Here is a 27,681-nt window from a genome sequence, read left to right on the forward strand (position 1 = left end):
TTCTTTCTGGGAGAATCAGAGCATTTGCAGAGGTACTGCGGCCAATTTACATGGTAATGCACCAGTTTCAGTAGGGTAATTCCCAGGAAAAAAGAATTTGAATGGATTTATTGCAAAAGTGGATGATGAGTTTGGTTAAAGAGCATCTGTTGTCCTCCAGGGCAGGGAGATGAACAGCACAAGAAGCATCAGAGCAAACAGGGCCAGACTGTAACTTTAAATAAAAACAAGACCCAACTACTTCTTGTGTGCATTTCACACATGAAAAAAAACCTAAAACCAAACACCAAAAAGCATTTAGTGTGTGAGAAACCAGAAAAACCTCTTATCACTCCTGATGACAATGGAGAAGGAAATAACTCGAGATGTGCTAAGTTTACACTGGACTGCAAAAGTAAATATGAAGTAAACAACTGTCTGCACATGCAGATTAGCACTTGATCTGTTTGCAGGGATCATTAACATTACTGCCACACCATCACTCAATATTCTGAGGTGTGGGTTTGATGGTTAAACTGTTCCTGCTGTGCTCACTGAGAACTTCAGGAGAGAAATTCTGGTTGTGTTCCCCTTTGCTTCCCAAAACCCAAAAAAGGGGTTTTTTAGGGGAGGAAAAAACAGCCCGCTCTTGTTTGCACTGCTCCAACATCCCAAACGTGCCTGGTGCTCATTTATTTTCCCTTGGCTAATTGCTGAAACACAAATTAGGCCAAGCTGGTGACAACCAGAGTGTTTCTACAGCTGTAGCAGAGCACACACTCGAACATTCACGTGTCTGGGTAATGCTGAAGTGCCAAATTATCCCTCATTAGGGAAAGATAAGGCCCTGTCATGGAGCTAACAATGAATGGATCCCAATTTTGGCACAGATAAAATGCTTGACCCCAGATTTTTTGGCTCCAAAAGCCCCAAGCTCCAATGCCCTGCCTCCCACTTCCAGGGACTGCATGTGCTGCTTGCAACATACGGGATTCCTCATGGAATCTCACTGGAGTGCAAACCTAGGGAGGCTCTGGAAGATGTTTGGCTCATCCCAGACAAGTGCAAGCTCTGCCAGAGCTCCTCCTGTGCACGTGGAGCTCAGATTTTAGAAAGAAAGCAAGAAATGGGGGGATGTGTTGGTTTCCTGGATATTCTCTGGAGAATCAGGGTTTAGGGCACTTCCACAGTCACCTGTTCAAACCCACACCTTTTTATTTTTAAAAAAAGACAACTTCCATCTCTTTTCTCTGCACCAAACATTTAAAAAACCCCACCAAACACTCAATAAAACAGTGCTGGCAGCTCCCAGGCCAGCAGCACCGTGTGTGTGCTCATTACATTTCCCAAATTGTCCAAAACAACTCCCCTGGAAGTCGTCACATCAAGTATTTTACACCTCCTTTTAGACACTGTCCTTTATCAGCACCCGCCTTGCAGCCACTTCTGAGGGCCTGTTTAAAATGTCATTTACCAAAGCTTATTTTTAATGAAGACTCTGAATAATTAATTTCAGCCCGAGAGATAAATGCAATAAAATTACATTTAGAAAGTCCTTAGCATTTTGCTCTTATTAAGTTTATATTTGGGGGGGGGGGGGGTAAAAAAAAAAGCTTTAGCACTAAAAATTAGCACACATTAAGGAATTTGGGGGGGGTGGGGTTGCTTTGTTTTAGGAATGTTCATTTTTATGGACTTGCTTGAAATTCCTCCTGATGTCCAAAGTGAATCTCCCTTGGAGCAGCTTCAGGCCGTTCCCTCTCATCCTGCCCCTGTTCCCTGGGAGCAGAGCCCAATTCCCACCTGGCAGGGAGCTCCACAGCTCCCCATTCACTTCCCTGTAGATGTTCCAGTCCCTGTTTTCAGATTTATTTAGAAATCTGCTGAATAGACACGAAATTTAAAATGGAATTCTACATAAAAGCAAAATATTGGGCCACCCCGACAAAAATCCATTAAAATTCATTACAGCCAAGTGCATCCTCATGCAGGATTATTCCAATTCCTTTCTTCAATTTCTCCATCTCTTTTTGAAGCTGAAACAACTTTAACCATTCCTGCTGTACTACAATACAGAAAACACAAAGCAGGAGGAGGAGGACGAGGAGGAAAGCTTTGGATATTCCCTCAGATCCCGAGGGAAGCAATTCCTGAGTGCTGCCAGTACTCAGGGGGAAGATGGAAGGAAAATACTGCAGGGCTCAGGGGGAGTTTCACAAACCCAGAGTGCCTGCACAGGCCCCAGAAGTTTCCACTTGTGCTCACATATTCCTTTCCCCAGAAGCATCAGGACTTGGAGAGACTGGAGCAGCAATTTGCCTATTCTTGGACACAACTCTCTAAAAAAATTGAAATGCATGCAACCTGCAGCTATTAGGATATTTGGGGAATTATTTTTAATGCAGTTTACTGCATAATCTGCCAAATTACAGGTGAAAATATTCCTGAAAAGTAAACACACCAACTAATGATTTTCAAGTGTGCGTGATTAGCCTCTGATATTTTCTTTTTCTTAAATACAAGAGGCCAGTCCATATTTTGCATGAGGAAATTGCTGCCAAAGGTCATTTTCAGTATGGAAAATGTGTGAGTCAGATCTGATCATTCATCTTAACGGTTGGGGTCCCATTGCCAAGAACCTGCCAATCACCCAGAGTGCAGCCAGTGACACAAAAGAACTTCTGGCAATGCCAGGACCATCCTCTCCTCCTCTTCCCAGCTGAGCTTTCCATCTGGAGAGACAGAACAATCAGGCAGAAGGAATTAACTGACATTTGTCTCTTCCACGAGGTACGAGACCAAAAGTGTTTCTCCAAATGGAAGAGCAAACTTGGAGTGAGATTTTCAGACAGGTTTGTTGTTCCCCTTGTCCTCGCTCACATGGATCAGTTCATGGAGAGGCATTGATGGGAAGAGGAGCTGGAATTCCTGCTGGCAAACTCTCCAGCCTTAAGGAAAGCAAGTCTGGGAAAGAGAATTTAAACTCTGGTATTTCCCAGTTTACTGCTGGGGATGAAGATTTCAATGTCCAGTTCATGTGTGGAGGAATATCACAATTATCCCTACCAGGGAGAAAATCTAAATATAACAAATATTGTTTTACAATGTGGTGTTTTCCTTAGTTTTTTTTCTAGTTTATCTTCCACTAACACTCGTGTTCATCCCTCACAGCAGCCCCTCTTTGCATCTTTTCATCATTATTTAGGAAGATAATGTCAAAATGCTCCTTCCTCCTGATGGCCACCTGCTTCCTCTGCCTGCTGCTCCCACAGTTAAGGATCCCTATCCAAAAGGGAGTGAGAAAACCCACCCAGGATCTCACCCTGAAACAAAACCACAAATTGGCAAAGAATAGAAGAAATTACATTAGATTTATGCCCCCAAATTAACACAGCTCCTCCAGAGAACAAACCTGTCAGCAAGCACACTGTTCACCGAGCAGGTGGGCAGCCAAGGCTGCTCAGGCACCTCAGGCATTGAATCTAAACTCCCAAATTCATGGCCCAGTCACAGGCAATTGCCAAAGAAGCAGCAGTGCCATCCATCATTTTCAGTGAGAGTTCAGGCAGTAAAAATTCTCTTTGGATTCTGAACATCCCCCAGAGCAGACACCACAGAGACAGCCCCGGGATGAGGTCCTGGGACAAGACAAGCCAAAGTAGCCCAGCCACGGCTGGAAAAACTCATGGAGCTGAGAGCTGAGAGGGCTGGGATCAATTTATAATAAAGATAAAGCACATGAGGCTTTATCCAAACAATTTAAGAGCAGTCAGCATCGAATTTTCAACTCAAGTAAGTAAAATCAGAGATTTTCTAAACGACAAAATCCATCCTCACCTACAGAGGAGCCTCTGGTTGGCTGGAGTCAGAAGGACACCAATTACCAGCTGTAAGATTAATTTTACCCATCAAATTTAAAAGCATTTCATCTCTTTTGGGGATTATTGTGCTCTGAGGAAAGCAGAATCCACCTGGAGAACCAAGGGGAGTCATTCCAAAATGACAACACCCATTTCCAAGGAGTTCATCAGCTCCCCAGGAGCCACAGGTGACCCCAAACCATCCCCTTCCCAAGCCAGGCTGGTTCCTCCAGGGATTTTACAGCACCTCTGTGGGTACACGAAACCATTTTAGATCTTGGTTTTTTTTAAAAAAAACCACAATAAAATTTTTTTTAATTCTCATTTTGAACACAACAGAAACGGGAAAAATTAAGTGTGGTGACACAGGGTCCAAGGAACCTTTTGCCTTTAACAAAATACACAAACCCAGCAAAAATAGCAAAAAATATAGCAAAATAATAGGGAAAAATAGGGAAAAAAAGAAGAAAAAATATTTTTAAAAGATAGAAAAAAGAGGGAAAAATTAGAATAGAAAAAATCAGAAAAGAGGAAAGAAAAAAAATTTAATTTTTTTTTAATAGAAAAAAAATTGGAAAAAAAATTAGAAAATAATAGCAAAAAACCCATCCAGCCCACGTGTGACATAACCAGGATTGAAAAGTGCTAGAAATTACATTAATTATCAGCCTTCTACTTTTGATTATGGCCAAGAAAAGGCTGGGTCGTGCCATAACTTACCAAGTCAATACCACCCTTTTGGAAGATAAATGTACTCATAAAAATACAACAGCAAAGATATCTTGTTTCCAGCCAGTCTGGATAGAAATTTACAGTTATTACCCTTCTTTGAGCCTTAACTTCCTGAGTCAGATAAGGAGCAGCACTGCAGCAAGTGGAGATTGTGCTCAGTGTGAAATGAGGGAGCTGCACTGATCCTGAGCACGTTCCAGGAGTGAAATTATTGATTAAAATAGAAATTCTGGATGTTTAGAGAACACAGTTCGAAACAGGAGCAAAGACTTGGAATCCTTCGTTACACAATTAGTTACTTTGAGATGGTTTTCCTGATTTTCTGACAAATTCTGGTATCAGCGTAAGTCTGATTTAAGCACTAAAATCTTGGGGATGGAGGAGGCAGGGTTATAAATTGGCTTTCAAGGTATTAATTACAGGAAGTAATTACAGGAAGTGAAGCCTCAGTGATCACCAGATAACAAAGAAATACAACATCAGGTTCCTGCAACCACCACTGAGCTCTGTCTGAGGGGTTTGTAAATCATTTCCACCAGGTAGCTCTGCTTTTCCTGCTTTTCCCAAGTCCCCAGCCAGCTCTGTGCCCTCACCACCACACAAGACATTTTCCAGCCAGGCCAAGGATGCTGCTCTTGGAGAGCTGGGATTGAATCCCTAATTTCCAGATCCCCTGAGGGCACGTTAAAGAAATCCCACTCTTCCCTTGGTATGGAAAACACAATTTCTGGAGTTATTGGGAGCAGATTTCCTGCTTATGGAACAAAGAGATGGAGCTCAAGATATGCAAAAATGCACAGCTCCCAAAAAAAAAAGGGGGAAAAATGCTGTTTGGAAAGACATTCCAAGTACAAGCAGAGGGGTCTTAGGGCTGGGAATGCAGCAGTTTAAGTGGCAGCTGCTGCCAAAGGAAGCAGATGGAACAGGGGCTCCAACCTCACCCTGACCTGGGAGATGTCACAGGGCCACAAAGGTTGGAAAAGACCTTCAGGATCAGCAATTCCATCCTTTTGGGCTGGTTCATCCTTGGGAAGCTCGGAATCCATCTATTGCTCCTTTCCCTCCTGCTTCAAGTGAAACTGGGGCCCTCCAAACCCACTGTAAATTATTCCTTTTTCAAACCAGAGGGTTTGAAATCACTCTAAATTGCAATTATTGTGGTTTTTTTCCAAAAAGCAAGACTGGTTGTTTTTGCAGCTTTTAAAATAGAACTGCTGCTACTTTAATCTGCTCTTAACTGGTCCACAGATTATTCTGGAACACAACCCCTAAATCCCTGTCATTCCCAAACTTTCTCCCTTTAATCACTGACTCATTACCTGCTCTCCTCTTCATTCATTTTCTTGCCCTGGCAGAATTACCTTCCCAAGCTACAGGAAAAGCTTCCTGGGGGTGCTTTTACTGCTGGATTTTCAAATTCCCAGAGACTGTACCACTCAAAATATTTCAATTCTGCAAGACTGGAACCCAAAAGAATAAATAAGGCTTTTCTGCCCCCTTCTGTTTATTGTGTGCTCAATAAATTAAATATATTGTGTGTAACACAGGCTTTCACAGCCCACTGCTCTGCTCTGTGGAGATGTTTAGTTTCACTGAACTATTATCCCATTTTCCAACGTCCATGAGGTAAAAACTGCCTGCTTTTATTAAATACAATCATTTTTTAATTGTTTCTTTAGGCAGAAAGCAAAGCATGAACCCTAGGAAGGCGTTTGGCCTGAACCAAATTCCAAGTCATGCACCTTTCCATTTATTCCTGGAATGTAAGAGCTGGCTGTGCTCATGGAGCCATGGAATTAAATGTTCTGCTCTCCCTGGAATTCATCTCATTGATGGGATTTGGCAAGGGAGGAGGTTAACCCACATTTTAATATGTTATAATTGATTTTAAATGTTCTTAGACATTAATTAGACCAGTAAATATCCCCCTAATCTGTGTCTAAACTCAAATCCTCTTCGATTCCATGTATTCCTCTTTTTTCCCTTCCCAGAAATCCTTGCAATTAAAGGATGTTGATTCTAAATGAAACTAAAAGGATTCCCTGAGGTCTCTGACCCAAAGCAAGTGTTTCAGCTCAGTGGGAATAAATAAACTGTTTATCCACACGTGGCTTGAACAGGGATCCTGCAAACCTCCCAAATTAAAGGATTTCACATTTATCCTGGGCTAAGTTAACAGGGAAAATGTACAATTTCCTGGCAAAAAAAAGCAGAATACCAAACCTTGTAACACATCTGAAACCTTCGTCTATAACTTGAGGGAATTTTATTACCTAAAGTTTGATTTTCAGTGTAAATTCTTTTAAGACTTCAAAACTACCTCTTTCTAAAAGTTCATCTGAGTGTTTTAAGCCTGACAGGCACATTTGAAACAGCACCACCACAATTAAAAAGATCCAAGCCACGCTTTTTCCATCCTTTTCTCAGCCCTAAATCATCAGCTGCTACTTGCCCTGCTCTCCCTTGAATTATTGGACTCTCAGAAATGATATTTCATCAGAAACCATTAACTGTAGAAAAACTGCACTGGGGAGAAGGAATCCACAGTTCAAACCTTGGTCAGTTTGAAAAGTTTCAGAGATTAATTCCATCCCATCCATGCAGGAATTATTGAACTCTCCAAAAGGCAGCTGAAACGCTGCTGGTAAATTGTTGCTTTAATTCCATAGCTGACCTTTCTCTCTCCCCTGAAATGCTGTCTGGAAGTCAGACATTGCTTCCCAATTTATCAAATCCCACCAGCAGATTCCTGGACGCTTGGCTCCCCCATATCCGAGTGCAATGCCCATGGAATGTGAAATTCCACCAGAACTCTGCTGTGGGAGCTGTTTAATGCAAGATGCCACTTCCTCCTAATCCTGGGGGAATTTGGAATTAATAAAAATCCCAGCCCTTATTTTCAGTATCAACTTGTGTTGCTCACAAATAGAATGGATCACAGAAATCCAGAGCCTTCTCCACGAAATCCACGTGGCCAGGAAGGCAAAATAAAATTAAACCTCAAGAGGTTGAGGCTGACAAGTTTGGTGACAAATTAGGAGACTTTGGAAAGCATTGTTATGCTTTCCAAGGAATTAAAGATGTCAGGTTTTGGGAGGCTTTTTTTTTTCCATACCACAGCCAAAGAAACAACAGAACCCTGGATAAAGAAAGAGGAGCTGACAGATAATCTAATAATGCCTTTATTTCATTAGTCCTGTTTATAAACCCAATTTCTGAATGCAGGGCAGAACTGTAATTTTCAGAGAAACTTCTCTACTGCACCTCAAGAAGGAATTTGGGGTTTTTATCACATATTCCAAGGCACAGTGATTCTTCCAGGCTGAGACAGTGCTCAGGGCTGGCACTGAGGTGACAGACACTGACTTCCCTCATGTGAAAACCATATGAAACATAATTCACAAACTGAGCTTGAAAACAGAGTAAAAAGCCCTTGATCTCTTTCTCAGAACTGAAAACAGGGGTCTCAAAAGGCTTGAAAAGTAACACTTCTGGGGCCCAATCCATGAAATTATGAACAACCATTCGGATTCTGACTCCCTTGACTGAAATTCCCCTTTACCAAATTATTTTTCTCAAAAATACCCAAATTTTGCTTCTACTTCTTCTGTGCTCTTTAAAAACCTTGTGATTCTAAACAGATTTTTGAAATTCATGAAGTGTTAATGATGAGCTTTCCATTGTGTCAATATTGACTTTGTCCCCCAGCTGGGAGCGTAACCAAAATGAACCTGGTGAGAACAGATCCCAGCCAATTGTGGCATTTTCCTGCAGTCCCTTCCTCCTCAATCCTTCAGAAAAACAGCCCAGGCCCCAGAACTCCACCTGGGACAATCCCCAGGTGGGACACTGGAACTGGGAATTCAAAATAAACGTTTGCTCCCCGCGCCAGCGGCTGCTGACAGAAAGGAAAAGGTTGGGAATTCATCGATCCCAGAGGGTCCATCCAAAGCAAGGACAAAAGTCCAGCTGTGGTTGTGTCCAGGCCTCCCAGAATCCACTGTCTGCACTTTGGCTGCTGGGTGAGGCCCCAGGAAAGGCTCAGATCCACCCAAGGATAAATAAACCTGGATCGCTGTGGAGTGACAGGAATTCCTGAGAATCTGGGGAACTCCAAAGCGTCTCCAAATCCAACCTTGACAACTCGCCCTGATTCCACCCCAAACTGCTGACTCTGTTCTCTGACTCCCTCTCACCCCCAAACACGGCCCAGCCACTGCTGAGTTGTCTCCAGGGCTGAATCTGCTTCCAGGGAAATGTTTTTCCAGGCCTGGAATTCAGTGTGTGAGCTCAGGCTCATTCACGGACCTGCACCTTGAAAACAAACCCTTCACCCTCCAGCCTGCAGGATCCTCTGCTCCTCAATCCATGCTTTGTTTCCAAACCAATCAATTCAAATCTTGCTGCAAATGCAGGGTCTTCAGAAGCAATTCCAAGGAGGGACAATTAGCTCTTGAATTAAGTTAAAACCAGCAAAAATCCTGAAGGTTTCACAGCGTTAATTTATTTATCACTGAGTGAAATAAAAGGAAAGGAAGTGGTTTACATCCCCTAATGAGTTATAATATCAACGGCACTGAACACAGGGAAGAGGCTCAGCAGCCACTGCTCACTGATAAGGGCTGAGGAATTATCATTCCTTCTACAATTCTGGATTAGCATACTGGGATAGTTTATTATAATCTGTAAAAATCCTCCTGATAAAAATGCAATTAGGCTGGCCAAGGGGTTTGTAACTCACAGAAAAAATAAATATATAGATATTGATAAATTTAAAAAATAGAATTCCGGCTATTTTAGGTTTTATGCACCAATACCTTGATTAGATTTCTTAGGTTTGTTTGTTTTCCTAAAGGTTTCATGCAGGAGCAGCAATATTTTTGCTACATCTAGAACAGTTCCCTACGATTCATTCCACACCACATTCCCTGCTTTACGACCTCGTTTAAAATCATCTCAACTCTCAATTTTGCATTATTTGACCCCAAACCCACTTGTAAACAAGGAAACAATCCCACAGCAGAAACACAGCTCTGGAATTTGGGGGATCTGGAGCCAGGAGGTTTTGCCAAATGGCACATTGCGAAGTGGGTGGACAAGTCTTGTTCTGCAAATTCAATTAAATCGTTCTGGTGATTCAATTGAATGGTAAAAGAAACATTTTAATGATCCACACCTACAAAAATACAGCAAATTCAAATGTCCCAGCTGGTACAAAACTGCATCTGAGGAACCTCCACGTTAATAAGCCAATGTTCAACCCTCAACAAGTCTTGTTCAAGGACACCAGGATGGATTTTGGGCTCATTAATTGAGTGCAATTAATCTACAGTTCCATTTAACTGTCCCATTCTCATTACAGACAAAAATATAAACGTTTTTATCTCTACACTTGTTATCAGTTAGCCACTGGTACAGAACCAGATGTTTGTGGTCTGTATTTCACCTGTATCATAAAAATGGGTCAAGGAAAATCCTGAGCTCCATTCACCTCTGGATTTACTCCATTTACCTCTGAACACCTCCAGCCTGGCCTTGGACACTTCCAGGGATCCAGGGGCAGCCACAGCTGCTCTGGGAAATCCATTCCAGAGTCTCCCAGGGAACACTTCCTTCCCAATATCCCATCTATCCCTGCCCTCTGGCACTGGGAAGCCATTCCCTGTGTCCTGTCCCTCCAGGCCTTGTCCAAAGCCCCTCTCCATCTCTCTTGTTGGCTCCTTCAGGCACTGGAAGGCTGCAATAAGATCACCCTGAAGCTTCTCCAGGCTGAACAATCCCAGCTCTCCCAGCCTGTCCTGCCAGCAGAGCTGCTCCATCCCTCTGCTCATCCTGGTGCCTCCTCTGGACTCTCCACAGCTCCAGGTCCTTCTGGGGCTGGGGCAGCTCTGCAGGTGGGGTCTCACCTGAGCAGGGCAGAGGGGCAGAATCATGGCCAGCCTCCCCCCCAGCAGCACCCCCAACTCACAGCATTCCCACAGGCCCAATTCTCAGGCTTAGCCAGGATCCCGAGGGATTTACTGGATTTACTCCCATTCTTTCCCAGGAGCTGCTCTCCCGGCAGTGCAGCACCACCTTCCCTGACAGCCTTCAATAACCACAACTTTTTGTTAAAGCAGCAAACCCAGCCTTGGTCTGATGGCAGAAATAGGGGAAGAGGCTGGAGAGTCCCATTCCCGTGGAGAATCTGAAAATCCCTATCCCAAAGTCTTTTGGGAAGCTCTGCCTTCTGTGATGGATAGGGGAGAGGGAAGGACACAGAGCTGCTACGATGGAACAGCCTTTAACTGGAAACAATCAACAAGTGATAAAGGGTTTTATGGATGAGAGACAGGGAATTCAGGGAAACATTCTGTCCCTGTGCAACTGGAGCATCCCCAATGCCAAATTAAACACATCCAGCCCTATTTTCTCTCAAGTCCCAGAGTGTGCTCCAGAACAAAAAGCCCTCAGTGCTCTCCTGGCATCACACCTTTGATAATGTGCAACTTCAGACCAACAGCAACAAATACTGGGGGCAGAGAATGCTGCTGTCTTCAAGACTTCTATCTAGATGATGGTCAGACTGGCTGAGAAGCTGTCAGCAAAAATTTGTAACCCAAACCAAAAGATGAAGCAGCATCAACACACAAGACAGATTTCTGATGGTTGCAGAGATTTCAAACCAAACCAAAGCAGCTCAGGTCTGACAAATCCCTTCAGAAACTCAAAATAGTACAATTTACAGAGGAAAGCATTCACTGAGCATGAATTAATAGGGTCCCAAAGGGGCCACGGGTTCCTGCAAAGGTTTCTGAAGCTTTTTGTGCACAAACCACAGTAAAAAGTTCAGCTCGTGTACAAGAACTTGAAAATCTCTGAAATAACGACCAAAAAAATCAGCCCAGATTTAAAGAAGATTCTTTAAGAAACAATTACTGATAAAAGAGTATTTAGCAAAAACCCTGCTGTAAAACTCTGGTTACCTGCTCTGTTATCTGAGTACTTATTCCATGAACTTTGTTTCTGTTATTACACAACTCAGCCATCATTAATCTTTTCAAGGCATGAAGCCTTCAAAAGCAGAGGTAAAAGCAGACACAGCACCTTCTTAAAAGAAAAATTAAAAATGCCTGCACACCTTTGTAATGGAGAATAAAAAGTAGTTATTTAGAGAAGTATGAAGTGTTTTCCAGCTCTAAAAATATGAAAGAAGAGGAAGAAGTGTTGGAGAAAAGAGTCTTTTGTTAAGCAGATTTCTCTGGCTGGGCTCACCTTGATGATAAGATGACAGACACATCAAGATTTAGGTACTTAAAACCACATTAGGGAAGTGAGACACAAAGGGACTGCAAGTCAAGCCTGCTCTTTCAGCAAAGGGCATTAGATTATTCAACAGATTTTCCATCTCCAGCTTCTAACTCCAAAATAAGCAGAGATATTTTTCTAGCAGGAGTCTCTAGCAAACAAGCTCGTAAAACATACTCCATTGTATTGCTGGTGAAGGAAAGTAAAATGAGAAGCAATTAGAATGATGATGAACTCATTAAGTCAAAACAGCTATGAATAAAAGCAAAGCAAGCCTCAAAAACCCGTCTGAAAGAGCAGCTGAGGCTTTTCCAGGGGATGGATGAACGAGTCTGGCTTAAGTTAAGATGAAATGTGGGAATAGCTGCAAAGTGTCCCTGGACCAGTGTCTGCTTCTGAGTAACATCATGAAACTGCTACAAAAGTTACCTTCCAGAGAAATCAACTCTACCTCCACCAACAGCCTCTTGCCAGCTGTGCAGAGAGAAGGAAATGGCCAAAGCCTGGCTTTGGGGGGGTTTTAGAGCAGTGGGGAGTGCTGTGCCCTTACCATCGCACTTTATTGCAGGTCTGGGTGGCGCCCAGCGGGGACCCGGCCACCATGGGCACCTGGATGGGGCTGTGCTGCTTGTTCATGACGAGGTCCAGCTTCTCCTCCAGGGATTTGCAGGTGGCCTCCAGTGCCAGCAGCTTGGCCTCGATGCTGTCCAGCCTCAGGCATATGGTCTGGTTGATGGAATACAGGAATGACTGGGAAGGGAGAAGAACTGGGATTAAACACGCGGAGTTTATCCCGTTCATCCTCGCTCCTAAAGAAGCTCCAGATAAACGTGACTGGGAACCCATCCTAAAGGAACTTGCAGCCTGTCTAGTGACAAAATCCAACCCTGATGACATCCAGGAGCGTTTCAGCAAGCTCAGATTCTTCCAGATCTTTCTTTGGGAGCCAAAAGCAGCCCAGCCAAAGCCATTTTCACCTAAGCACTTTGTCAGGATGATTTCATCCACCACAAAATCATTTCTAATGACTTGCCAAAGCCTTGCACTCCATATGTGAAAACAAAAGGATTATAAATCTCTGAATGCATCCTCCTGGATAAAGTTTAGTAAGTTTTTTTTCCTGCCCAAACAGATAAATTCAGATGATTGCAGTGGAAATTGTATCAACACAAAAAACCTCTGAGACAATTAATGCCGCTCACTTCGGCTTCCTGCTGAACAGCAAATCAAGAAAAGCAAATAAATAAAATCTGTTTTGCTAAGCAATCTTTTTGAAAAGAAAACATATTCCACTTGGGTTCTCCTGGGAAAACAGGCCATGAAAGGGAGGAGTTCCACCCTGTGTGCTTTGCAAACAGCAGCTGTGCCATCTTGTGGCCCTGCAATCACTGAGCACCCCAAATCCCTCCTTCACAGAGCTCCAGCTCCTGGGATCATCTCAAAAAGACAGAATTACACAGGTGGCAGTAAAATATTCATCAGGTACTCACACTGCAGGGCACAAACCAACCCTAAATCACAGCAATGAGAACAGCAGGGCGAGTTCTGAGCTCCTGAGCCAGAATTAAATATGAATTATCTATCAGGAGAATGCTGATAGCTTCAAATAATAACTTCAAACATGCTGGAAGTGTCTACAAATTGTAACACAAATACCTCCTCAAGTTTACCATACTTTACAATAATTTACTTGGTCAATTTCATTTACTTTATCAAAAAATGTACCAATACTGATGGTTTGAGTCAGTGGAATGAATTCTGATGATATTTTATGTTGTATATTAAATGCTTTACTAATTCCACACTGGAAATCTAGATAATCATCCACATTTTAAGATTTATGCCTAAAAATGCACAAGCATTTACAAGAATAATTCCAGTATTAGGTATAAACAGTTCATTTTACATTCTTGTGATAACTTTCCCTAAACTTCATTGGAATTAGAAATAAAACCAGGAAAGGGCATTAAATAACCTTAATAGAGGGATCCTGGCAGTTGATTTCTATCCTCTGACGTTTCAGGGCAGGTTCCACATCATCATCTGCCACCTCATGGTTCTCCAACACAACTGCAAAGAAAAAGAGCATTGCCAGAATTTAGAACCCAAGAGGAAAAACCTCTGATTAAAAACACTTCAAGTGGAGAAAACAAAAGCATGTAAAATGTATTTAATTAAGATATTTCACGTGTTCTTTTACACTTCTTCGGGGTTTCTCTCAAATATCTGCCAGTGAGGATGGGACCAGCTTTGAGTTCCTCTACCAAGCTGAGCAAAGACTTATGAAGGACTGGCAGGTCCCAGCTTCTCCTCCAACTCTCTGGGAACATTTCTGAGGTAACTTTTTCATTTTGTATCAGAAAAGCAGCTTTTGGTGCATGTCTCTTGTTTCCATCACTGTCCTTTGAGTCACTGACTTGCACTGGCCACAAAGGATCAACATCTCAATATATTTTCACTTAGGAGGTCAAGTTCTGAGCAAGGGATATCCCAATATTTGCTTTGAGAAGTGTTCTTCAACTTTACTGTCCAAAGAATTTTAATAATGGCTGAGATAAACTATTTTACACCTAAACCAATTCCTAACAGATGGGTGACAGTTTCCATTTGAGGGAAAGCCTAAACCACGTGTTTGGTCTAGAGAAAAACAAGAGTGCAGGAACATTTCATTCAGTTTTTTGGGGTTACCCTACCCCTGCACAAAAAACAAGCAGGCAATAAAGCTTTTAGAAGAAAAGTGAAATAAATAAAATAATCTGATCTAAAGGGTTTGGAGATACACAAGTGAAGCTATGGAAAACATGGGATATAGTCTTAAAAAGCACCTTTTGGAATAAAAACCTGGTTTGTGTTCTAAAGAAAAGCTCAGCAGTGATTTCCAGCTCGTTAATGGGCACTGCTGTAAATCTCTTCCTACCTGGATTATCTGGAGTCAGGTCCTCGACAGCAATCTGAACCACATCTGCCAAATCCTGCTCTGACATCATTCAGAACCAGGCAGCAGAACCCCTCACGCACCACTGCAGCTCCCCAGGGCAGGGGCTGGCCAAGGCATGCAACCCTGGAAAACAGCAGCAAGGACAGAGTTGGTATTCATGAAATCTTTCATACAGCAACAGTGCCTTTCATTTTCCATTCTGCATCTACAGAAAGATTCAGTTCTGAGAGGAATGATCATCCTACAAAGGGATTATCCAGTGGCATCCACAGCTCCTTCACTGGCCACCTCATGGAGCCCTGCAGCACCTCCACGAGTAAATCCTCCTGCCCCAGGACTGAGACAGCAGCTCAAGCTTTCCTTGCTTTCCCTTGCACATTCCCAATGGATAATGAGAACATTCAGGTTCAGAGATGGAAGGGAGCAGACTCACAAGGCTCACGAAGCTCCAAACCACATCAGACTGGCAAGAACTGCAAATTCTGAATCTTAACAGGGCTCTAAAATCTTCCTAAACTCAGTAAGAAAGAGGAGTTTCCTCACATCTAATTACAACTAAAGCAAAACTTGACTTTTTTTCTTCAGGATGAACTTGCTTGGTTTTTCTACAGCTCAGCTCTGACAAAAGCATTTTCAGGATATGGTCCTGATTTTAAAGTCAAAATATCTCTCAGCCTTGCTCCCCTGGAATTCTCAGTCCAGGTTATTTATTAGTGTTTTAAGAGAAACCTTCAACCTGTAAAAATGAAAAAAAATCACTGCAATCTCTCCTAGCTGTGCTTTCTCCCCATTTACAAAGGGCTGGACAAGGAATACCAAGACATCAGTGGATTTTTTTCCTTTTTAACCTGGAGTAAAAAACGCTGGCAAGATAAACCAAGATTTCCTGATGGAAATGATAATTCATCCATTAACACTGCCACGGAATCAAATCCAGCTATGCATAATGATTTTCCTCTTCCACTTGAGCCCAAGAAATCCATTAAGCCAGACACGGAGAGGATAAACTTTTAGGAGAACAACACAACTTAGAGAAGAACTCTGAGCAAGCCCATCCAGGAGACCTCCCCACATCTCCAAACTGTTTACTCAAAATACCAGCACTGCCAGCACTGAGTCACTTGAAATTCTGCTCATGGTGAAAGGCTTTTGGGCCAGCACAGACTGTGGCAGCAGGCCCAAAAAACCTGGCAGTCCTTCCGTGCTTGTGGATGCCATTTTGGCAACCAAAATTTGCCATTTCTGAGAAGTCCTGGTGCCCAGCCAGGCTGAGCAGAACAAAGCAGCTGTGCTGCACTCGCTGTTCCATCGTGTCACACATTGCCTGGAACAGGCAGGGCCCTGCCCTCAGCTTGAGAGGAGACATCCGCCACTCCAAGCACTAAAAAAAGGCCAAATTAGAACAAAACCCAACTGTTAAACAGTTTCTCATTGACAGGATGCGCTGTAATTCGCTTGGTTCTTTACAGGACTCACTGACACTGCACGTGTTGCATTGAAACCACTCATAGCTACAAATTTCTCCAGATTTTTAAAGCAATCTGAAGGAATTGCAATGATTTTGTATAAATGCACTTCAATGTTTTGCATATTTAGCACAGAAAATCCGGAGTTTGAAGGGACCCACATGGATCATCCAACTCCTGGCCGTGCCCTGATCTGACGATCTCACCACATGCCTTCAAAATTCAATATTAAAACATCAGTAAACTCAACCTTTTTTCAACACAAAATAATTTCACGTTTCCAACACCTGTTCTCCACCTCTCACAGGCCATAGGCTGAAAGTGTTCAACTTCACCTCAGGAATACCCCAATATTCTGTCCCAGAGCCTTGAAACAAAGGCACAACCACCAACCTACAACTGGTAGAGCAGCTACAACTCACAGAGAGAAATGTGTGTTCATGACATCACTATTTATTTCCATTCAAACTAATTTTATTCCAATTTCACCCAGTCAGACACAGCTTGGGAGAAATCAGCCACAATTCTGCCTTTCCAAAACCAGGACAAAATTCCCTTCTGCTGCCATCCTGTATCAAAACATAAGGAGAAAACAAATAAATTCCTTATCAACGCTGGGTGTGGGGATTAGGAAAGCAATGTCCAAGGAAGCTGCAGCCACTGCAGTTATCACACCCTGAATAAAGTGCCCCTCTTCCAAATTCACCATTTCCATTTCTAATAGTAAATGTTACCGGTGGGCTGACCTTGCTTTCAGAACCAAGGGGAAAAGCCTGATAAAATGTAGCAGGATGGGAGTTAGAGGAGTTTATCAGCTTCCAAAAGCGTCAGTCAACAAATTCAGAATAACTTTCCATGATAGTTTCCACGTACTTTACTCGGTGAAGTATTTACCAGCATTTCCTCACGTAAAACACTCGTTTTCTTGAAATTTGCTCTATATTCCCTCCTTTTTTTCCCCCCTAATTTCCACCTCCTGTCTGAAACTCTAGTCCCCATTAAATCTAAATTAAGTGTACGTACATTGGCATTGAGCCACCAGTGCTGAAGTATTCCCAGGAACAAATATTAAGTTATAAAAAAGAAATATTAACAGAAAGCCAGGAAGCTGGGGATAAACCACAGCAGGACCAAGGAACGTGCCCACTTCTCCTCCCCCAAGCAGCCCATGGAAGTTGGATCAACGCAGGAATATTTTACAGTCACTTTGCCACTATCTGGGGGAGGGGATGGTGAGACAGGTTCTGCCAGGCAATGGAAAATATCCCATTAAAGGAGGTCCTGGCCAGCCAGGCTCCTACCAATTCCAGCCCAGCACTTTTGGTGGATCTCCTGGAGAATTCCAGGGGCTGGAAGTGCCTCCTTCAATTCCTACACTGAGGAACAGGTTGTGGTGTGTCTTGCAGGGATGTCCTCCCACCTCCAGTCCCAGTTCCCTGGGTGCCTCCAAAGGGGACAGGCTGGATCCATGAGGTTCCACAGGGTCTGTGGGTCACAACAACCCCTGGGGCTCCAGGCTTGGGACACGGGGGCTAGAAAGCTGGGAAAGCACTGGGGGTGCTGGGGACAGCGGCTGAACAGGAGTCCAGCTGTGCCCAGGTGGGCAAGAGGCCACTGGCACCTGGCTGGCACCAGCCCTGGTGTGGCCACAGCCCCAGGACAGGGATTGTCCCCTGTGCTGGGCACGGCTGAGGCCACACCTGGATTTCTGGTCAGGTTTGGGCTCCTCCAAGACAGACACTGAGGGGCTGGAGCGTGTCCAGGGAAGGGAACGGAGCTGGGGAAGGGGCTGGAGCACGAGGAGAGGCTGAGGGAGCTGGGAAAGGGGCTCAGCCTGGAGCAAAGGGGGCTCAGGGGGGACCTTGTGGCTCTGCACAAGTCCCTGACAGGAGGGGGCAGCCGGGGGGTCGGGCTCTGCTCCCAGGGAACAAGGACAGGAGGAGAGGGAACGGCCTCAGGCTGGGCCAGGGGAGGCTCAGGGCGGACAGCAGCAGGAATTTCCCCATGGAAAGGGAGCTCAGGCCTTGGAAGTGCCCAGGGAGGTTTGGAGTGCCCACCCCTGGAGGCGTCCCAGGAAGGGCTGGAGGTGACACTCAGCGCTCTGGGCTGGGGACAAGGTGGGGATTGGGCACAGCCTGGTGATCCTGGAACTCTTTTCCAAGGATCAATTCTGTGAAATCCCAGTTACCCCAAACATTTCTAACTCCTCAGAGCTTTTGGAGCCCATTCCCAGAGCAGCTCTTCCACTGTGCCCCCTTTCCCCACCCCAGACCAGACCCCACTTTGGTCCCCTGATCCAATAATCCCACCAGACACCTGCTCCTGCCGGATAAATGAAACTGCAACTAAAAATTATCTCATTTTCCCTCAAAAAGGGGAGCAAAAAGCCTTGAGCATCCCTGTAAGCACTTGCCTGGAAGTGGCTCCAGTACTGGAACACTCAAAAAAACTCATCACAGACAACTAAAGATATAAATTTAAAGCTGATTAGATAAATTACATTAAATATCTCTGCCAATACTCTTATTCAGAATTGATACACTTTGCACAGAATTCAATCAGCCTTTGTTTAATTAAGTAAATTAATATTTGTAAGCAACTAAATTAAATTCACTTGAATTCCAGATTAGCTTTTCCACACACAAGTTTAATGTAATTTAATTAATCTATTTTAAAACATTAATTCTGAATAATTCTTCCGAGCAGTCCCTTGTAAACAAAGCTATTTACTGAAATATCTGATGGCTTTCCCGAGTCACGGGGCAGCATTCCAAAGTGGATAATCAAACCTATCCAACGCCTTGTTAACATAGGAAAACATGCACAAAACATAAATCTTCTCTCTCCTATTAATTAGTGAGGGTAAACATTATCTTTAAAAAAATCAAAACATATTCCAAAGCTCTGCTTGGAGTGTGGAATTGCACTGCTCTGGCTGGAGCAGCTGAGCTCTCTTGGACATTTCCCAGTGCTATGGATAAATTAAGTAACTTCCCTCCGATTCCAGCTTGCACCACGGCAAATATTCCCTGCTGATTGTGTGGGAAAAGCTGGAAAATGCCATTTCCCTCTGCCCAACCCAAGAGCCCCAAGTGTTCTTCCTCTTCTTCATTCCACTTTAAAGTGATTAAAGGCAATTCTCAAATATAGAATTTCTGTTACAAAAATCTTTATACAACCACGTTTGGAATCATGGAGTTGTTTGGGTGGGAAGGGACTTTGAGGATCATCCCATTCCATCCCAGGGACACCTTCCACTATCCCAGGTTGCTCCAAGCCCCAATGTCCAGCCCAGCCTTGGACACTTCCAAGGATCCAGGGGCAGCCACAGCTTCCCTGGGAAATCCATCCCAGGGCCTGACCTCTCTCATTGCTTCCCAAAATCCCACCTCTCCCTGCCTCTGTCCATGTAAAACCATTCTCCTTGAATGAATTCAGCTGATGAACGCAGCCCAGCAGCCCCTTTTCCTGAACCAATGGGACAAAGGTCCTTATCTTGCAAAAACTCTGATTTAGTGACACTTCTCAAGGTTTTCCAAAGCAAGTGAACACAAAGCCCAGCCCAGTGATAGGAATGAATCCAGCACAGGCCAGGGCTGATCTCCATGAGGAGAGAGATGACCCCAGGCTGTACAGGGATTATGGTATCAGCATCAGCCACCCTCCCCGGGGAACATGCAGAGGACAAAACACTCATTAACTGGGTTTTTATTTAAATCCCTGAGGTCTCATCCCTGCAGGGAAACAGTCCAGAGGGGCACTGAGCTGTGTCTGGGCAAGGAATAATCCACGCTTAACTCCACTTGGGAAGCAAACTATGGAATCCCAGCAAAGCAGCACCCCAAGAACAGCACAGAACTGTCCCTGTGAAGGTCTTCAGGAAGAACCAGCTCCTGTTGGAGGCTCCAACCCCGGCTGACCTGGCACAGCTGCGACCCCTCTGGAGTGTCCTGGGGAACAACCTCTGGGAGCAGCTCCAGGGACACAACTGGGAATGTCGGGATAATTGGGTACATGAATTTATTCCCAGGAGTTACAAAGCTCAGGACACAACAATTCTCTGTTCAGTCTTGCTCTGTGACTTGAAGCAATTTTCTAATCCTGAGCCTGGCTTCTCCTCTATGATAAAATCCCTTTGGTTGGCAGCTGCAACGGAGCCTTCCTGCACTGATTCCCAATTCCCAGACAAGCCACACCAGTGCAAATGTAACAGAATAAAAAGCAACGATTTGAGAGCACGCAGGGCTCACTGCACTGTAAATCCAAGAGCCTCCTTTGAGCCCCAGCTCTCTGCAGCCCATCACAACGTGAGTTAAAACTCCTTTGGGGAGGAAGAGATCAGATTTACACTTCCTTCTTACTACCCAAAACTACAAAGGAGAATATTTTTTCTTAGCATCTGTTTGGCTGTCACCCTTATTCCCAATCTGCTTTAAAAGGCAAGGAAAACCATGGGGTTCAATTAAATTTCATAGTAAAACCACACAAACATTTCAGTTTAACTGTTTAAAAATGAGTGTAATAATAGACAAGCAGCTTTGGTTCAGCTAAAGATCAGGGGAAAACGTCTATTCTCCCAAAAAAACGACAGAAATATTCCTTATCTGGGAAAACCAGAACAGCCACAGCATTCTGGAGATGGATATGTCAAATAAATATCACTCACAGAGATAATGTGGTGATGGACTCCAGTGCAAGTGGTAAAATTCGGATAGCAACCAAAAAAAAAGGAAATGGTTGCTCCAGGAATAAAGGAGCAGGAAACTTTCTGGAGTACAAAACCTCCCAGGGAGGCAGAAATTCTCAAGTATTACCGCGAAAGCTCCCGTTACTATTGTTGGTTTATTGTTTTGCTTTCAGAAATATTCACTTTTTAGGTTTTTTTTTTTTATTTCATTCCTGGTATAAGGCGCTGTTTTGCTTGGATGTCTTTTCCCAACTCTTCTAACCCTGGCACCAATCCTAACACAACACCCAACAAATAATCCAGGAATGCCTTCCCCGCTTCCCAGTGTCCTCCCAGGCGCTGAACGCGCTCTGGCACAGGGAATGGCAGTGGGTGGTCACACAGCCCAGGAATTCCAGCCCAAATTCCCTGTGGATCTTGTACAAACGCTGCTGCCGTGTGCCAACCCCCCTCCGGCCCAGCCTGGATGTAATTATTCCCGGGGGAGCTGGGAAGGATATGTTCACACGTGTCACAGCTCCGCTTTCAGGTGCTCGCACACACAGAGAAGCCTGAATTCAATTTGCAGACACTTAATCCCCTTGAACTCCAGCAGCCCACCCCCGGGGAGGGATCTAAGTGGTTGCAGATCCCAGGCCTTGAGGCAGAAGCTGGATTCTGTATCCTGGTGGGATTATCCCAGACAGGGATCATTCACACCAGGCACAATTTGTACAGTTTGCTGAAAAGCAGCAAATGTGAGGCCAGACCTGCCCAGACAGCAAATTCTGTCCCGTTGTTTTCTTGTTTTCAGCCACTAGATGGAGGATTTTTATTGGGAACAGCTCCAAAAATCCTGCAAGTACTTCCAGGGGAGGGTGAGACTGGAGATCAGGGAAAGGTTCTTCCCCCAGAAGGTGCTGGGCACTGCCCGAGGCTGCCAGAGCTCCAGGAGCTTTGGACACCGTTCCCAGGGCCAGAGTGGGATTTTGGGAATGTCCTGTGCAGGACCAGGAGCTGGACTGGATGATGCCTCTGCATTCCTTCCTACTCAGGGTATTCCATTATTCCAGGAAATTCAAAAAACAAACTTCCAGGATTGGTTTCATCCACCTTCCACTGTCCCAGGCTGCTCCAAGCCCCAATGTCCAGCCTGGCCTTGGGCACTGCCAGGGATCCAGGGGCAGCCACAGCTGCTCTGGGCACCCTGTGCCAGGGACTCACCAGCCTCACAGCCAGGAATTCCTTCCCAAAATCCCACTTATCCCTGCCCACCTTCAGCTTAGGGCCATTCCCTCTCGGCCTGTCAGCTTACCTTTAGCAACAAGAGAATAAAAATAACATTAATAATTTCTATTTTCTTCTCATTTCATATTTTTCCTAACATGTACACTGCTAGGCCTCAATACACTGGCAAAAAGTTTCAGATCCAACAATTCCAGAGGAGACAAGGACAGCCCCCAGTGCTGGCACTTTCCTACTACTAAAAAGCAGGAAAGCCAACACCAAAGACAAGTAACCTGCTCACTCCAAAGCCTTCTAAAGGATTTTCCTGCTGTAGCCATCAAGGAAAAGGAACCATTCCAGCTGCCAAACCAGACCTCAGCCCTGCTTTGTAACACAGAGATACCAGGATTTTCAAATTCTTGCCAAAAATATTAATAAAAATAAACTGAAGAGCATCACTTCAGCAGGGAAACATTAAGTGAGCAGTTCTTCCAATTCTGAATTATTTTCATAGGATTATTTAGGTTGGCAAAGAGCCATGGGATCATGGAGTTCACCCTGTGCCCAATCCCCACCCTGTCCCCAGCCCAGAGCACTCAGTGCCACTCCAGCCCTTCCTGGGACACCTCCAGGGATGGGCACTCCAAACCTCCCTGGGCACTTCCAAGGCCTGAGCTCCCTTTCCATGGGGAAATTCCTGCTGCTGTCCACCCTGAGCCTCCCCTGGCCCAGCCTGAGGCCGTTCCCTCTCCTCCTGTCCCTGTTCCCTGGGAGCAGAGCCCAAACCCCCAGATCTTGCCTCCCAAGTTTTGAATTTTCATTTACACCACCTGATCCTGGCTTGTCAGCTCCCCTCCCTGTAGTTAAAACAAAAACCCCAACTAAATTCAGCTTTAAACTCCCCAAACCATAAATTCAGAGGGCGTTAGAGAGGATCAGGTTGAGGAGCAGGGATGTAAAGGGTGACTCCCCAGCTGCCATCAATTCCCTCCATCCTTCTCCATGATAACACTCAGGTTTTCAAAGGTTTGAACTGAATATATTTTTCCCTTAAGTGCTCTCAGTCAGGGGTCACAAACAGGAAACAACATAAAATGATTCTGCTCAACAGACAACACCACAAATTATTTTATTTCAAGTCCCACGTACCAAGGGTGTGACGAAGTTAAACCTTTTGTGTATTTTTCAGTCTAACTGTTTGCAAAATTCACTATTTTACACCACCTTTAAAAACCTAAACCTGCAAGGAAACAAGTGGTTTATGTGACTGTGAAAACATTTTATTCCTTTTATTTTACTTGGGGAAAAAAAAGGAAAATGATACTGATTAACCTTTCAGTGAGTATGGGTAAAAGAGAAAATAAGATTACTTCAATTATTAATGACTAAATATCAAATTTCAAACTAAAGGAAATCAACCTGTGACTAAAATTTTATTGGAAAAGTTCCATATACAAAGGTATTTTGTGGTTCTAATTCCAACCACTGGCCTTGCTCTGTCTCCTCCTACAAGTGGCTCGATCCTAGCAATTCCAATTCCAAGGTTCCTTCAAGGAAAGGGATGAGAACCCTGGAATTTGGACAAAATAAAGCCACGTGTTGTTCCTGCACCAACAAAGCTTAACAAGTTGAGGGGAAAGCTCGAGAGAAAAACCAGAGACAAAGTCAAGTCCTTGCAAACGGGAGCCTCTTCCTGGAATTCCCGCGGGTGTGAATCCCATGGGACAGCACAGCTCCATGGCAAGTCAAGGTAAATCCCGAATCGGCAGCTCTGGTGACACTGAGCTGCGACTAAAAACTCAGTTTTCCTCACCTGAACACCCAAAATTGCAGAAAGAGGACTCCAAAACCAGCACAGGCAGGAAAGGAGCCTTTTCCAAACTTATTTATTGGAGCAGGTGCTGCTGGAAGCCGTGCAGCTGTGAGCATTGCTAATTAGCACCACGCCCTTAATGGTTTAATTCAATTACTCTGCGTGTTATTAATCATTAGTCCTTTAAAAGAACCTTAATTAACACCTGCTCTGGAACCACACAACTTTCACATGGCTGGGTGATTCAGACAGAAAACCCAGGTGCTGTAAAAGAGATGAAAAACCAAAAAAACAAAGTTGTAAAATGTTTTCGTCCTCTGGAGAAGATGCAATGTTTCCTAAATCCAACCTCCATCTTTTTATGCTCTCAATAAATTAATTAATCTTTCTTCCTAACATCTCCTACTGAAAATGGAACTACAGCCGAGGTGTCATTCAGGGATGGAAAAAGGTGTTCAGGTTTCAGAATCAAAGTTTTGTTATTTGGGTGCACATCTATAAAATTCTTGCATTTAAAAAATATATAAATACTTCCTAACAGAGAAAACCCTCTGTTTCAAGAGTCACTGCTATGAAATTCAAATGCACTTTTTTGCTTGATATTTCAAGATCTTGGTTTAAATATTCAAAGCTATACAAATTTCAGGTTTACTTCTTGAAATCTTGGTATGGACAAGGCACCACACCTCAGGTAACCTCACACAGAAGGCAAAAAAGTACCAAAAACCACTCCAAAATATCATTTTAAAGCTGCTTCCACCAAAGCAATCTCTCAGTTGCTAACAACCCTTGTTTACTTCAAAAAGTCTTCCCTGGAGAACTCCAAAAATAAACTGATCCATAAACTATCCGTGCCATAGCAGGATAAAATGACTATATTTGGTTAAGTACACAACTTGCCACTTTAGATGGATTTAAAAATAAAACAAAAAAAAAAAAAAAAAAAAGCGGGGGGGAAAGAAAGGAGGCAACACTTGAATTGCAAATAAGGGCATAGGGATACCGAGCGTGTTCAGAGAATCATGGAATCCTGGAATGGTTCGGGTGGGAAGGGACATTAAACTCATCTCGTTCCACCCTCTGCCATGGGCAGGGACACCTTCCACTATCCCAGCTTGCTCCAAGCCCTGTCCAGCCTGGCCTTGGACACTTCCAGGGATGGGGCAGATCCAGGGAAACCTGTGCCAGAGCCTCACCACCCGCACAGGGAAGAATTCCCCTCCCAATATCCCATCTAAACCCACTCTCCTATGTCAAACTGGTATGAAGAGGACAGAAAACACCACTCCTAATATGGGTGTGAAAAACCCTGTCTGGCACTAAATGACCGCACACCACAGCAGCTCCCAGGGCCGGGAGCCATCCCGGGGCCGTTCCCTGTCCGTGCCCGCTCCCGCGAGCAGCGGCAGCCCCGAGCCCGGGCGCTGCTGCACCAGGACAGGGGATGGAGGAGCGCTCCCATCCCAGCCCGAGCCCGCAGCGCCCGGCTCCAAGCACATCCCAGGGGGACAGCGGGACACCGAGCCCAGCGCTGGGCAGCCCGGCAAGGGGATGGCCCCCGGAGCGGGGCGGGGAAGAGCCAAACCTCTGCGTGGAAGGGACATCAAAGCTCATCCCGTTCCACTCCTGCCATGGCAGGGACACCTTCCACCATCCCAGGCTGCTCCAAGCCCCGTCCAATCTGGCCTTGGGCACTTCCAGGGACGGGGGCAGCCACAGCTTCTCTGGGCAACCTGTGCCAGGGCCTCAGCACCCTCACAGGGAGGAATTTCTCCCCGATATCGAATCACGGGCGACCCCCATGAGAGTGATGGGGGGAGGCGGAGGGGGGCGCGCGGCCCCCCCGCCTCGGCCGCTCCCTCCCCGCCGGCTCGCGGCCCGGGGAGCCCGGCGGGAGCGCGGCGGGTGCGCGGTGTGTGCTCGGTGTCCCCGTGCGGGGCCGTGCGGGCGGCCGGGGGTGGCCGCGCAGCAGAGGCTCCCGCCCGCGGGGCGCCGCGTTACCGTGTGAGGCGGGCGCCGAGTTCTCGTGGTGTTTTGTGCGGCGGCTGCGATAATGGCGTCCTTCCTCGCGAGAGATCCGGCCCGGGCCCCCGCGCCGCGCACGCGCCGCGCCCGCGCGCGCGATGCCCCCGCCCTTCCCCGCCGAGGCGCCGCAGCGAGGACCGGACTACGACTCCCAGAGGGCAGCGCGCGCGCCCCCGCAGGAGCACGCCGGGACCTGTAGTACGCGCGGGGGGGGGCGCGGGGCGTGCCGGGAAGTGTAGTCAGGGAATCACAGCATCCCGGGATCGTGGAGGGTGGAAAAGAGCTCCGGGATCATCGACTCCCACCTGTGCCCGATCCCCACCTCGTCACCCGGCCCAGAGCGCTGAGTGCCACCTCCAGCCCTTCCTGGGACACCTCCAGGGATGGGCACTCCAAACCTCCCTGGGCACTTCCAAGGCCTGAGCTCCCTTTCCATGGGGAAATTCCTGCTGCTGTCCGCCCTGAGCCTCCCCTGGCCCAGCCTGAGGCCGTTCCCTCTCCTCCTGTCCCTGTTCCCTGGGAGCAGAGCCCGACCCCCCCCGGCTGCCCCCTCCTGTCAGGGACTTGTGCAGAGCCACAAGGTCCCCCCTGAGCCCCCTTTGCTCCAGCCTGAGCCCCTTTCCCAGCTCCCTCAGCCGCTCCTGCTGCTCCAGCCCCTTCCCCAGCTCCGTTCCCTTCCCTGGACGCGCTCCAGGCTCTCAACGTCCACAGCACTCGGCCAGCAGAGCTGTCAGCCCGCAGATTAAATGGGGATCTGCACCTCCAGAGTCATTCACACCATTCCCATCCCCTACTCATGTCTCTGCTCCTTCCATCAGATTCCTCCCCTTCCGTCAGCTCCCGAGCGCTGAGCTAGGATGAGCTGGATGTCAGCTGTCATGTTAAGGAGAGAAATGTCGCGGTGCCCAGAGCACAGCTGAGCAGCAGGCAGCAAGTGGGAATTTGCTAAATTAGTTAATCAGCCTCACTCTGCTGTCACTTGTGCTCCTGTGTGTGGTGTGAGAACAGGAGGGCTGGGTGAAGGTGGGGAACGCTCCGTGAACCTTCTGGGGATGACAAAAATATGCAAAAGCCCCAGAAAAGCAGCACGGAGGAAGTGTATGCAAATGGCTCTGAAAGAGGACAAAGATTAGACGATTTTGTCTTTATTTAGCACAGCGTTGCCCAATAAAGACCAACCACACTTCACTTTTCAGCTTCAGCACAGCCAGCAGTGACTTTCAGACTTCTGCATTGAAATATTCCTTAAATAAGATGCTTAATGGGGTTCTCCAGTGTCATGTCACACAGCTGAATCCACTCTGGCTCAGCTGGAACTGGTTGTCCTGACACCTGCAAACCTGGTGTGTTTGGAAATTGCTCCCTCATCCAGGTTTGTAATGTTCAGCTGAGCCTGTTGATTTATTTACCATGTTCTCCCCCTTCACAAGCAGATTAGGCAGTTCAAAGGTTAAACTAGTTAGAAACTGACTTTTTCACACCGGATTATTTCACACTTTGCTGCAGGGATTCGCCCTGCAACAGTTTTGCTAAAGAATTTCTGCTGGACTCAAGCAATGGCAGGTCCCAGGTGGAAAAATAGGGATACAAATATCCATGTTCCACCTGCTGTGGGGAGCTGCTGGTAAAAGCTTTTGCCATCCTAAAGCAGCCCAGTGTGAAAGCTGCCCTGATTTCTCATAATTTCA

The 27,681-nt window shown here is 45.6% G+C and overlaps 1 protein-coding gene across 2 annotated transcripts in view; it reads right to left on the bottom strand.

Moving 5' to 3' along the window:
• Positions 1-26,061, bottom strand: part of LOC104691848 (BTG3 associated nuclear protein) — a 114,959-nt gene extending 88,898 nt beyond the window's left edge. For both annotated transcript variants that reach the window (XM_039558453.1, XM_039558452.1), the window contains exons 1-4: positions 25,970-26,061; positions 14,776-14,919; positions 13,834-13,928; positions 12,409-12,608 (exon numbers count right to left, since the gene is read on the bottom strand). In XM_039558453.1, coding sequence (XP_039414387.1) covers positions 12,409-12,608; positions 13,834-13,928; positions 14,776-14,845 — 365 coding nt within the window. In that variant the 5' untranslated portion in view covers positions 14,846-14,919; positions 25,970-26,061. The remainder of the gene's footprint in view (positions 1-12,408; positions 12,609-13,833; positions 13,929-14,775; positions 14,920-25,969) is intronic.
• Positions 26,062-27,681: the final 1,620 nt, after the last annotated feature.

The sequence above is a fragment of the Corvus cornix genome, chromosome 11, assembly GCF_000738735.6.
Source record: "Corvus cornix cornix isolate S_Up_H32 chromosome 11, ASM73873v5, whole genome shotgun sequence".
Classification (NCBI taxonomy): Eukaryota; Metazoa; Chordata; class Aves; order Passeriformes; family Corvidae; genus Corvus; species Corvus cornix.